The sequence below is a fragment of the Gallus gallus genome, chromosome 6 (genome assembly GCF_016699485.2).
Source record: "Gallus gallus isolate bGalGal1 chromosome 6, bGalGal1.mat.broiler.GRCg7b, whole genome shotgun sequence".
NCBI lineage: Eukaryota > Metazoa > Chordata > Aves > Galliformes > Phasianidae > Gallus > Gallus gallus.
The window spans coordinates 19,199,257-19,213,158 of record NC_052537.1 but is presented as its reverse complement, the minus strand read 5'-3'; the positions used below and the strand labels follow the sequence as shown (position 1 = coordinate 19,213,158).

Genomic DNA, 13,902 nt, shown 5'->3' with positions numbered 1-13,902 from the left:
GAGTTTCATCAGAAATACCCGTCTCTCAGCACAACCTATTTATCAGGGAAAGTTAGACAATCCGTGGTAAATAAACACTATCATAGAAAGAGAGAAAACTTGATCGAATTGTGTCGTATTTATTGCCCTGCAAAAAATCATCAGAAATAATACCTTTTGACTTCTTTGGATTCATTATCTAATCTCTAGATCCAACTTACAAAACACGTCCTATGTATGACATACTAGTCAGGGACATAGGTTATTTTGAGTGTTTGCGAGGTAGTACAAGAACAGGCGAAGTCAGGATGGAAACAACAATCAACAGGAACAAAGATCTGGAAGTGCTCTTCTCATTTAGTAATAAACAAGAATAATGCTTCTAAGTGTTCCTGGGGAAGTGGGATAATGTACTACTTTGACATAGCAAACTCTGAACTTGATTAGTCAATGCAAATAACAACAAGAGTAAGAGCTTCTCCTTTGTACTACTGATGAGGAGGAGAAGCAGTGGGAATTTGTTCCAGTTCAAATTCATCTCAGTTCTGAAGAATTAAGCTATTTCAGATATAAATTTGAGTGGATTTTTTGTTTATTTTCTGCACAGCAAGATCTGCTTTCTTTCCCTAGCGCTGATTGTATTGCTGAATTAAGAGTCCATTCCAACTGAAACAAGTGTCCTAGATCTCTTCTAATACTAGTAATTGATGAAGAACCTTCACCATGTGTTTAGTAAGTCCCTGCTCCACTTATGGACTAGCTGCTCCTCTTGAAACCATAAAAAAAATTAACTGTATCAGAATTTATAAACTGCTTCCTCTCCTAAAATTGCAATGAAAAATCCAACATCAGAGCCTTTGTTATTGGTTTTGCACCCACAGAATTATGTCTGTAAGTAACATTTAAGAACAGACCACCATGCATTCTGAAAATGAAGTTCTACCACCTTCCAGAAACCCACAGAACACCTCTATACTTACCTTAGTAAAACTTTTAGCAGGAGTTGGTAGCCATCATTACTTTCAAACTCTGTTAATAAAGCTGATGAGACAGGATAGGAGTCTTTCACAAAGCACAGGACAATACTAACAGCTTCACACACATCACAAGCAGGCAACGTATCAGCCAGTTTGAACAGATTCTGAACAGCTATTTTAATGCAGTCCACAGCTGTGGGGCAGAAAAAACATCTATTTAAGAACTGGTAGTCAAATAAGTCCAACATTATTGAGGAAAATGGAACAAACAAGTTTGTAAAGTTTTCCCAATGAAACAGAAGACACCTAGCTCTTTCCAGAATGAAAAAGCACAACATTAAACTTACCTCCAGACTAAATGCAGAATATGTCTGTATTTAAAGCATGCATACATTTCTTTGCTCAACCCAGAGAACCGCACTCTCAAGAACATAAACACGTAGCCCACCCACCCAAATTGATATTCTGTGAATTCAGCAGCCTTAGTTGAAAGTAAGTGGGAAAGTAAGTAGAAAGTAAGTGGGAAGCAGACATATTTGTCATGTACTAAGTCAGTCACATCCTGTGCAGAACTCACAGATGAATTTTCTGCTTAATGAGGCATATGTATTGAGGCATATGTATTTCGCTGAGCAACGAAGACTAGATTTGCTTGTCTAATCTGGTGGACAGTCCTTCCAGGATTGCTTCCCAATTACTAAACTATTCAGTACTTAAAACTATTATTCCTCAAACTGTCAATTTAGAACACTGACAAGGCTCATACATAGAGTCACATTACTTAAAAATAAATAAATACAAACCATAATACATCTTGTGCTAGTCTACGTTAGTGTGATCAAGTGACGTGGACCCTCGCCAGTAGTTTTCTTTTTGTGTATGTAGGAAAAATCCCCAGTTTCCAGATGTCTGTAGGCACTAAATAATGTTCCTGCCCAGAAAAATCAAGAGCCTGTGTTTTGCAGTTGAATAAGTACTGGATTACGTAGAAACAAAAATATACCCCGGAGATCAGTTTCCTGAGAATTCATTCTCAGGGCAACCACAAGGAAAGAAGCCGCCAAATAATGAAAGCACACCTTGTAAGTGCAGGATGCTGTTTTTGGTCTGAGACTTTGAGATTGTTCGCAGCACACGGCCTGTTGGTACTTTCCATGGATGGCTACATTGGTCCCAGAGGGAAGCAGCTGCTATAATTAATGACTGAAGCTTATCAGCTGCCAAAAGTTCCTCTACACCTTGTTCCTCTCTGTACATTTTAAGCATTATCTGAAAAGAAAAAACAGCTGGAATAAACACCTTTATAAATTCTTGGGAAATAAGGGCCATCACTAACCCAGTCATACACATGCACTGAAAAACAAAACAGCACAAAGTTCTTGGACACATCACACATAGCTTACAGAGAGACCACAGCACCATAGTATCAAAGCCCTCCCAAACATGTGAATATGGGTACTGTGAAATGATAACTGAGTATTGTGAACCAGGTCTAACTGAGAAACAAAAATCTAAACCATTGGTTGCTCCACCCACCAGTAGTTTTGGAGAAGAGAGGAATGAATGGGGAAATTTAAAAATTAAAAAAACAGAACACCACAGTTCTTATACAGGTACCAGAAGATATGACAACTTCTAGTAGGATACTGTGGAGTTTTTCCCAGTTTTAATTACTAAAAAAAAAAACAACAAGAGATTACTGCATAATCTCAGATTATTTAATAATTTTCAGTCCTAACTCATTCCTTTCTTTGGTCATTTGAATCACCACCAGCTCCAATCCCAAGCCCGGGTGAGTACTCAGGGGAAGAAGCTCCCAGAGGGGTATCTCACCTCAACAAGCATCTCCTGAGTTTCACCTTCATTTGTCTCTCCATCACTGTTTTCTTTCAGAGGAAACGTAAAGAAAAGGTACAGGCACTGCAACAGAGCAGCTGGAAGTCCCGATCCAATGATGTTCCACATTGTTCTCTAAGTAAAGAAAATAAAAGTCAGTCCCTCCTGAAGTTGGCTGTGCTTTCCTTGTTTCTACACACTAAGAGTAGCCATGAAAGCTGAATCAGCTACTTGAGAATTTTATTTTTAAGAGTAATCACTGCAATCATACCACAGCTCAACAAACTTGCCTAGGAGAAGCAAGCACACTGATCATGCATTGCCATAGCTGTTCCTAGGACTTTCCACCATAGCTGAATGACAGCTTTGACAGATACCTTACTCTGCATGAGGAGATCTGCAGTTGATAAAGCATGCAATCTGCAAACTAACAGCTAAAATAGTGGTATGATCAGGGACAGGGCCTCCTTTATCATTAGTTCAAAGGAGATACCCTGTAGCTATAGAAGCCTGGAAGGACAGCAGTATGAATTCTCCATTCTATCCTTGACTCAGCATAGCAGCAATTTAGCTATAGTTACTTTATTTTTGTAACTTACCTAATAACTGTACAAACAGTTCTTATCCCTTTTATAAATGTAAGACACTGTTTCTCTGCCGTATTTCTCAGCACTTAGTTTCTTTCTATTTCCACTAATGACTCTGTGCAACTTAGAGAAGTGGCATCCCAGGGTGCCTGTTTGGCATGCAATAATCAAAATAAAAATCAGCAGCAAACTATAGAGTGGGGTTTGTGGCATGAAGTTCTGTGAGAGTCCATGCTACAAAAAATAGCAACATTTTATATCTGAAAAGCACAAATCTCATTAGAAACTTCACACTGTTAGTAACTATAGAGTTTCTTTTGTGACACCGACTAGGCCCACTAGAATCATTCATTTGAATAAGGAGACAAACTGCACAGCTCAATTACCAGGGACAAATATACTTCCTCACACCCCACTACCAGACTGTAGAGCTGATAGCAGTCTGCAGTGAGAGCAGCTGTACAGACTCTGACACACTCTGAAGTGCTTCAAAATGACAATCCAACCACTGTGTTATCAGACAAACGGATCCTTACCAGTTATCTGCTTGCTATCTAAGTTGGAGCAAAAGAAAAGCTAAGGATCAGAGGAACACTAGAAAAAAACAGATGCCTTTCTTGTTTTGCTCATCAGGCATCTGAAAGCACAGAGCACTTCCTTCCTTCTTTTAGAAAAGCCTCAACCATAAACCATGCCGCATGTTCTCTCTCTGACTGTACCTGAGACATGCTGATGCACAAACATTATAAGATCTATATGTTCCACTGCTGGGGGAGCTACTCAGACTCTCAGAATAAATAAAAAACAAAATAACCCCCTCTAGATGTTTCTCTTACCAAGTCAGCCCGTGAGAGCAGATACACTGATTTCAGGAGCAAATGGCCATCTTCTACTTCCCCCTTCTGTTGTAGCAAATGCTCCAAAGCCAGCCGAGCTTCCTCTGTTAGTACAAAAACATTAAACTTCAATTCCTTAATGAAAGGTGAAAATATTGCACTGAACTTTTCTTAACAAATCTGACAAATTTTGTAAAATTATATTAGCAAGAGCCTAAATGAGGTGAATGAAAAAACATTAAAGGGTTTTGATCCAACACTGGGCTCAGACCAGTTCATGTAAAGTGCTTTTCATGAACTGGTGAGTTTCACTGGGAATACCATCTCAGTTCATGAAGTTTGCCAGCTGACTGATGCAAAGAGTGCACAGCAGCCACCGGGAAAGCCATGTAGGGCTAGCATTATTTTTCCCATTTAAGAAAGCTCTTTGGAATATTAAGTGTAGCCTACTCTTTCACTGCATAGCAAGTTCCAAAATAAGGTTAGCATGGCATACAAGGCCAGATCTTCAGTGCAGTCATACAAAACCAGTGCTAGCTGACACCTACTAGAAGATCTGGCTTCCTACACCTAGTATTTTCTATTTATTTCTTTTTTTCTTTCCCTCACATTGAGCATACCACGCAGCATAAAAAAACAGGCAGATGACAGCAAACTCCCAGTGAATGTGCTACACAATCATTACCTGCAGATTTGCCATTGAGGGTCCTCTTAATCTCCTTTGTCAGAAGCTTGGAAACCTCACTGGCTAGCAGCTGAACACTGGGGAATACAATTACTCCAGCAGATTGTTCCCAGGCCTGAAATGCAAGTTTGAAAAACTGTTAAAATATTTCTGATAGAGCATGTCTTTGATGGATTGAGAAGTACCAATAAATACACATAAAATTATTTTTTTATATATAAAAAATTCCCCCATAAATTTCCAGTGTTGTTTGTCAAATGCTTCCAAATGGACTGGTAGAAGCACTAACAGTACAAATGCAGCAGTCTACCTGGAACTCATGTTTGAATTACGTAATGCATCTGCCAGACAGTATTTATTTTCTTCAATGGATACAATCATAACTGTGTAAATATCTGTCATGGCCCCTGCGCCAATATTTGTTTGTATCAAAAGGCATGCTACTGCTTTTCCAAGTTATTTGTTCCTCCTAGTTCTGCTGAGGGCAGACTGCTGTTTCATTCCAGCACAGAGCAAACTGTAAGCAGTGAACAACTCAGGCAACAAGGCAACCGCTTTCATTTCACTTCATTAGAGTGTCACTTAATTGTCTTCTCTGAAAGTGCCTCTTTTTGGGAGGCTATGTAAAGGTAAAATGCAGCTGCACAGTGTCCCTAGTAATTTATTTTAGACAAACCAAGAACATTATTCAATCAAAGGTTTGCAACAATGCTACTTGCAGATCAGTCTGCTAGCATTTTGATTTAATTGTATGGGTGATCATCCTGTCAGACACTAACCTCTAAAATATGGACTCCTCTAAAAACGTATTAGTCTTTGAACGTACAAAGATCTGTATCTGGAAGAAAATCAACCTGACTCCATTCCAGAATGTCTGCCTTCAGGAGAAAAATCAAGTAACGTGATGTCAACCCAACCTGTTCTCTCTTCCTCTTAAGCCTAGCTGTTTGTAGCAGTTTAAGATTCTGCCACAAGCTCCTTGTCTGCTCTTACCATCTGTCCTTCCTAGTCACAGACTGGGGGAACAGGCAGCAAAGTACAAATTCCCAACTGTTTTTGTAGAGCACTACATTAGAATTGCCTATGCTGAACAACAAGCTGTTCCATAGTTAAGGAGGATGACATTTCCCTCTGAAGTTTGAGCAGAGCTTAATGGAGAAAAGCTAAGCTAAAAGCCATCCATGTAATAGAACATTCTAATGCTTTCTGAGGCACCAAGTAGGAAGATGCAAAGAACACATTAAAATGCCTCCCAGCCTACTCCTAGATAGCTAACACTTTTCTCTTTTCCTTCTGCTTAAAAGAGTGCTGGTGAGTAATGAGCCTCCACGTCTCAGTCAGCTCCTGGGTAGTGCCCTCTCTCTACATCCAGTAAGATCCAAACCTCTCAGACAGTGATGCACTAATGCCTGTATGGTGGTTCAACAAGGAAAGGAATGAAAATCCTTAAGGGAGAAAGGGGACTTACACAGAGCCCAATTAAGTAAGAAGAAACAGAGTAGCTAGTATAACTAAAAGCTTTATAACAGATACAACTTGAACAAAGATGTCCTTCCCAGGCCAAATCAGGGACTCAGCACAACGCAGGAAGCTCTTACAAGAAGGGATTAAAGGTCATATGGAAAAGGACATGATGAGACATACATCTGGTCCTAAATGCCTACAAGGCATCTTACAGCCCTTCTAATAAATTTGAGAAAAGGGAAGGTGAAGAATGCCTCTCTTAGAGCACAAAAGAAAAGTGTTAGGCTAACAAGAAATGTTCATTTTGAATTTATTTTGTAACCATAATATCCTTTAGAAATTTACAACAATTACTGTGCTTTAGCAAATCAATTCCTACAACTTGCAATATGCTGCTTAGGAAAGAGGAAGTGGGCAATTTGGAGAGTGTATCACATAGGAAAGCTGTTTTAATTGGGATCAATTTATATCTTGAAAGCATTAAGGATGTATGCTTCCTGTGTAGCTTCAAGAGGAGGAAGGAAAGGAACTCCGAAAACTGTCCTAGGAAAAACAAAACAACTACATCCTAATCCAAATGAAAAAGTTGCACCTCCTTGTCTCAGAGAAATAACACTGCAATCTGCAGTAAGCTATTTAACAAAGTAGATCAATGAAAAAAACAGGGTCTCACTACAGAAAACTGCAACATTATCAGTCCTGACTCTACTCTGAAGAGCACTGTTTGGAGGCTGAGAGAACACTGACCCTTTTCAAGGCCATAATTCTGGGAGCTCAAAAAGCTGCAGTGAGCTCACAAGAGAGCCAAGTCTGTCCATGCACTTGTAGTACCACAAGCAGGGAGAGAGACTGAGATTCATTTTCAGTGACAGGAGAGCATGCACACACAAACAGTTCTGCTGTCCAGATACAGCTCTTGGTTCAGGAGGGACACCATTCTATGCAAACAAATGCAGAAGTTATGAAAAGTGGAAGTTTTACTCATTATACAAAACACATATAGAACGATTCAGATTAGATGAAAAGGCCACTTCTGAGACTCCAGACAATTTACTCACTGCCTCTTCAGACCCCTCAATTCTGTTTGTCTGCACTGCCTTGGATCGTGGCATGCTCGCATTCAAATGTAGCAGTCTTCACAGTAGCCCTTTCCAGATATGACCAGCAACTCAGTCTGCACTGAATTTGTTTGCATCATACTGACACCAAAGGGTTACCTCATTCAGTACTGTTAACTGACATCAGCACCTATAGCATTTTCAAAGCCCAACACTGCGCCAGGATTTACAAGCTTCACAAGTTCATTCTTCACACAGCTGAGTGAAATACTTTTCACTATCTGGAAGTTATTTCTCCTTTGCCACAATGGACACAAAGATTTCATAGCACTGAGCACAGTGATTTCCCTGCACACACATTTCAATACATTCTTCATAGTAGCATCACTTTGTGTCCCACAGTGCTCTCATGTAGACAGTTACCAACACTAACAACATTTTTGTCCTCTTCTGCTCATTACATTTTAGAAATCTGGCTCAGATACACAGGGAATGGATAGGCCTGAGTTTGTTCGCCTAAGAACACTGAAAACACATGAGTACAGACATAAAATATCCTACCATTAAAATATGGTTTCATGAAAAACAAGCTTTTGTTTTGTTTCTGAAAGGTTTACATACATAACGAGTACAAAATCTCAGACTCTACACCCATAAACATCATAGGTCATTCAGGAGAAAAAAAAAATATTCTTCTATACTACATGGCCACAATACATTTAAACTTAGGACAGGTTTTTCTGCCTCTCTCAGGGTTATGCTATGCTATCCTGCCACTGTACAACTCACTCAGGCAGCTCGCTACATTTTTCACATACTAACAAAATCAACCAATGAGGCTCCCATTCATTAAAAGGCTCTTATAGGTTTACCTTTCAATATCACCACATTAGAAACTGTTGGCTGATGAAAGATCTAAGGAACATGGCAGAGTAGCTTATTAACTGAAGTGTTCTACTTCAAAGCCTTTTTCTCACCCACAGTATGACCTTCCGCTTTTCTTGCTGCAGTTTCCCCATCTGTAATAACACCTCTCTAAAGCACTAGAATTAGACATCAGTGCTGCCCCGTTAACCCCAAAATCCCGCCTTTCACACTGCACCCCTTCACTTCCCCTAGCTAGCTGCATACCACAATCATATTTTCCCCAGACTGAAACTATGTCCAGCCTCCACTAAGTAAAAAAATAGTGGAGGCATATGTGAAGTAACCACTTTGCAGGTTACTCACCTCGAATGACTCCTCTACCATCAGCACATTCCAGCAAGTTAGCCATTCACGTAACCAAAGCCATGCTCCACTATATACTTCTTTCATGCTAACATAGCAGGTTAGTTAGATGAGGTGAACAAGACCCTGTATCCATAGGCTCTCAACGAAATAAAAGAGCCCACCTTCTAGCCAGAGATATTATGCTAATCAACTCTGTCGGCAATTAAGGTGGCCACAAAACACACAGAAGCAGAATCTCGGTGTACATCCTTGGCATATGCATCAAAGGTTATAAGGAGAACAAACCTTTAAGAAGAGGGGAAGAAAGTCCAGCAGCCTTCTCTGTTGCTCCTCTGGGATGAGAAATGGAGCCACCTGCTCATATTCTACAAACTGTCTGCCTAGAGTCTCCCACTGGAGAGTATGACTCTGGGATAGTTTGTCTTTTCTGTGTGTAGGCTGTTCAGGCACTTTTGATTTATCAACATCATCAAGGCTTTGCTCTTGCTGTCCTGCTTTGCAAGGTGAATTCTCCAGCTGCCACGTGAGTTCAGCTGCTTCGTCCATGCTGAAATCAGAAATGAAGTTAAAGATATTGTATTTACAGTTTACACCATCCCATGCTATCCCACTCTCTTGAAAAATTAGACTTTGATAGTCATAGTGATTGGAGTTAGTATGTTAATATGCATGGAAATGCTTGCAGCCACTGGTTCTTTTCTACTTATAATAGCTAAGCGCCCTGCTCCTGGACAATAGCATTATCACCTTGCAATCATATGAATGACTAATCTCCCAAGAGATGGGCATGTTTTTTTTTTTTTCTACACAAATCATGTGGGCTTTAGCAGGACAAACCGATAAACCAGGTAGGAAATCTAGATTCTAGATCCAACTTTGATACTGAATCAGTCTTCTTCAATTCTCTCAATTGTAAAAAAAAATTAACTATTACCGTAATCAGGTCTACAACAGAACAGCACAAAAGATCCTGGTTATAAATTTCATTAAGTACGAATGCAAATCACTGTGCACCATACTGTCTGCAGCAAGCTGACAGACCCACAAGAGACCCAAACTTGGATGCAGATACCAATCCTTCACACTACAGAGGATGGTAACTCTACCATGGCCTATACTCAATCCTTCACCAGGAGATGAAGGGCTATGAGATTTTCATCACTCTTCAACAGCATGTCTGGAACTTCCTACCTCAACAACAGTTAGTGTTTCACTGCTGTTGTTTTCCTTAATTATCTGTGTCAGAACAACACATCACACTTTTTCTACTCACAGGGCTGACTGTGAAGAGTAAACAGGAAGACACTGTTCCTCATGACTGTGTGGGAGAAACATTTGTCATATGTTATACTTCACCCTGGTACAGAATTTCAGCCCACTTGAGTCATCACAATGCTGTACCATGTTCTGAAAATGCCCGAGTACTGCTCGATGAGAGCATAGCTCAGAGACAGTTTTTCAAGGAGGCTGCAATCACATCCCAAGTCGCACCATCCTCTTACCTAATGGAAATATCTTGCCTTGGAAACTATTCTAAGCCTAAATCAATGCTAAGTAATAAGTAACCCACTCCCATCACCTAGATTCACTTTGATCATTTGTATAAGAAGCTCAAAATCCTTCACAGAGGCACTCATTTTACAAATGATGGAATCAGGGCAGAGAGGTGAATTGCAGCACTTCTGGTTACATCACAAGGCCAGCACCTGAGCAATCAATGGCACTACCTGAACAGAGCCAGAAATATTTACCAATTTTTCCTCTTTCTATTCTCAGTTTATCTTGCAAGCCTTTCCTCCTGGTTGCAGCACAGCTAAGAAAAGAAATCAGTGCCACCCCTCTGCCCCCTGTGAGGAGATGAAGGCCAGAGAGCAGCCCTCAGAGGATCCCTGGACTGAACAAACCTAGAGACTTCTGTTGCTCCTCATACATCTTGCCCTTCAGATCTTTCACCATCTTTGTAGCTGTCCTTTGGATGCTCTCTAATAGTTTTATGTTCTTCTTGTGTTGTGGCACCCAGATCTGTACCTAGTGCTAGTGGTGAGGCCACACAGCACAGACAGAGTGGGACATAGCCTGCCCCCCCCACTCCCCCTTGCCTGGTGGACCTCAGGGGACAGATGGCCCTTTTGGCTGCCAGGCTCATTCAACTTACCATCAGCCAGAACCCTCACATCCCTTTCCATGGGGCTTCTCTCCAGACACTCATCCCACAGTTTATACACATATCCAGAGGATTGCCCCATTCCAGATGTAGAACCCAACACTTGCTTCTTTTAAACTTCATGCAGCTGGAGACTGCCCAGCCCCACTGTCTATCAAGATCTCTCTACAAGGCCTCTCTGCCCTCAAGGGAGTCAACAGCTCCATCCAACTTAGTATTATCATCAAAATTACATAGTGCACATTTGAGATCTGCATCCAGATTGTTTACTAAAACATTGTAGAGAATTGGCCCTAAAATGGAGCCCTGGCAACTACATAAGATACTAACACATTTTCTGTTGTTCATGGAGGATAACTAATCCCCTGGAGCAATCACCATGTCACAGAATCTAGGAATCAAGTATCTTTGGAAATAAGGGTATATCAGATGTTTTGAAAAGATGTAAACTGTTGACTTTCTACTACACCCCAACGTTTGTCCCAATCCTCATTTTAAATTAAGGGCTCCTTTCAGTTTTGGTAAATTATAGCTATCGCAATTATACAAAAAGTGAATTTGAATACTAATGATTTTAAAAAGACATGAAAGTGAAAATATACAAAAGAAACCTAATGTTATTATTCAGAAAGCGATGTCAGGTAACAGAGAGGAAGTGGAACTTATTTCTGTGTTTTCCCTTTTGTTCTAAAAGAAGCTTGTGTGAAATCACATTGGAGTTTGGTTTTGTCTTTTCAGACTGATAACATAAAAGGGAACAAGGGCTTCACCAAAGCTGGTAGACAGGCAAAGTTAGAAGCTTAATGACTGATCAAGCATTATTGTTTTTTTGAAATACATATTTTTAATTAAAAATTATATTTACCTGAGATTTTGACTCCACCAGCAGTTTAAAGGATGATATCATAATGCTACAAAAAAAACTAATCTGCACCACAATCAAGAATTTTACTCAAACATTTAAAATCATTTGTTATCAGAGAAGGGTCTCACAGCAAGATGGTTGACCAAGACACAATGAAGTCTGATACCAAATTTGAGTGTCTGCAAAAAAAAAAATTTAAAAAGGAAATTTAAAAACTAGGAGTGGTGACTGTTAGAATCACAGAGCTCAGCACCTTAAAAATCCACTGAGCAATGCCTCTTTACAATCCTTTTCCTCTTCTGGGCAGCCAAGATCGCTTGCTTGTTGGACAGTCATGCTAGCCAATTTTCTGAAATACTAAAAGTAGGGATTCCACTACCTCCCCTCAAAAAGCTGTCTGATGGTGCAATATCTAAGTTGTGGGAAATATTTTATTTCTTCTACAAACTAGTTTATCCCACAAATTCAACCACAAATTTCCTCTTTGTAACTCATACCATTCAGTCCTTACAGGCATCTCAGAACTAGCACTGTGCCAGGCTACCTACTATTTTACTTCTGTACCTCTTAATCATGCTTGTTTCTTCTACTGAACTTGTACTGTCCTGTATTTACACCTTTTAGTCCTATGCCTAGTGATCATACTTGACATTATTTCACGAGACAAAACTAAAAGGCACACCAAGATTTATATCTTGATGTCATCACACTATTTACCTTCTCCCTTACAAGGACTGCAAAGATCTCTAAGAGACAAGACTCCGTTTCCTGCCCATTGTTTCCAGATTCTTTTAACTGTAGATTATTAGAGAAAGGGATTTGCTCTTCTTCTGACACTTCTGACACAGCACTTCATACAACAGAGGCCTAATCTGGTTGATGATTTGAACCAAGTACTGACAAAACACAAAATACAAAGAAGTTTAAAACACCTGTCAGCTTCGCAAAGGTTGAATACTGTTCAGAGAATGAGTTGCACTTCAGTAGGAAATAGTCCTCACTTTTTCAGCAGTAAATATAATTTCAGCTTGTTTCAAGAAAGTGTGATTCTATTACTGCCAAAAGAATCCCCTTAATTTACACAGGAACATAATTTGTCTAAGTATATCAGCATCTTTAAGTATATTCAAGTTGGACAAGCTTCTAAAGGACAACCTCTCAAAATCATTACTTCAGTCTAAAACACTTAAGAGCATTTATCTTTCAAGAGCATCTCCATGGAATTCAAACACACATAAAAGCTTCTTAAGCTGTCTCTCATGCGTTGTCTTTTTTTTTTTTTTTTCCTGTTTTAAAAACTCATGTCTAGATATCTATTTGGGAACAGTTTCTTCTCTAACTTGTATATGCCCCTGATGAAGCCAAGAGAGAAACAGCTCAGGTATCAGTAATACCTGCTTTTGAGGTGCTGTCCTCCCCTCAGCTCAAGAGTAAAGAATAATTCTAGTTGGTCACAGACAAAACAGTTGTACAAACTCAAAGGAACTAGACAAGGGCAATTGTATATATCTCAAAACAGTAGTTCATTATAAGGACCAAGTCTAATGAGTCTTCACTATCAGCAGCAACAGAAATACTGTTAAGATTCCTAGAATAAAGAATACAAGCAAACAGCTTTGCTTTTTCTTTCAACTTATGCTGCTTTTGCTGTTAGAAAATGATTCTACAAAAATGAATCAGTTGCAAATCGTGCTACACTTACTTTCAACAGTTAAATCTGTTCCTTCTGTTATCACAGAAAAATTCCATGACATACCTGGGTTCCTAGATCCAGCAGCTCCTCTTACAGTCAAGGACATCCAGATAAAGAGAGCTTTATTGCTTCTGTCCAATTAGGCACCTTAGTGCATGCAGTAGCTCTAACTCTGCTCTTTGAACTTTCCACTGTGAATCACTTGATGAGCTGCTGCACTTATTTCCTGAGGAAAGCAGAAGTGAAGAAGAGCAAATGAACCACATGGTCAGGACCTACCAAGCTCCCAAAACAACTTAATTCAGCTGAAATACAAACATGCCAGGCACTGCATCCCTCTGCCTAGATAGAGAGTAACCAGGAATTCTTCCTGAAAGCCATATTCACAAAGAAAAGCATGTGATGAGTGTTACTTTTGTTTTTTTAATTGAAGGTTTACCAAACTACTACAGGAACACAGCACCACAAAACTCACACTCTGCACAGCTTCTGCACAAAGCACAGTCCTTCCTCAAATGCAGTACT

The 13,902-nt window shown here is 39.7% G+C and overlaps 1 protein-coding gene across 5 annotated transcripts in view; it reads right to left on the bottom strand.

The window, feature by feature from the left end:
* Positions 1-13,570, bottom strand: part of WDFY4 (WDFY family member 4) — a 118,919-nt gene extending 105,349 nt beyond the window's left edge. For 4 of the 5 annotated variants that reach the window (XR_001467130.4, XR_005861169.2, XM_015288425.4 and 1 more), the window contains exons 1-8: positions 13,441-13,570; positions 11,685-11,863; positions 8,941-9,202; positions 4,901-5,015; positions 4,216-4,319; positions 2,790-2,927; positions 2,036-2,225; positions 960-1,149 (exon numbers count right to left, since the gene is read on the bottom strand). Coding sequence is in view for 3 of the 5 variants with exons in the window: in XM_015288425.4 (XP_015143911.2) it covers positions 960-1,149; positions 2,036-2,225; positions 2,790-2,927; positions 4,216-4,319; positions 4,901-5,015; positions 8,941-9,201 (998 nt within the window). In the remaining 2 variants the exon portion in view is untranslated. The remainder of the gene's footprint in view (positions 1-959; positions 1,150-2,035; positions 2,226-2,789; positions 2,928-4,215; positions 4,320-4,900; positions 5,016-8,940; positions 9,203-11,684; positions 11,864-13,440) is intronic. The other variant, XM_015288427.4, reaches the window with a different exon arrangement.
* Positions 13,571-13,902: the final 332 nt, after the last annotated feature.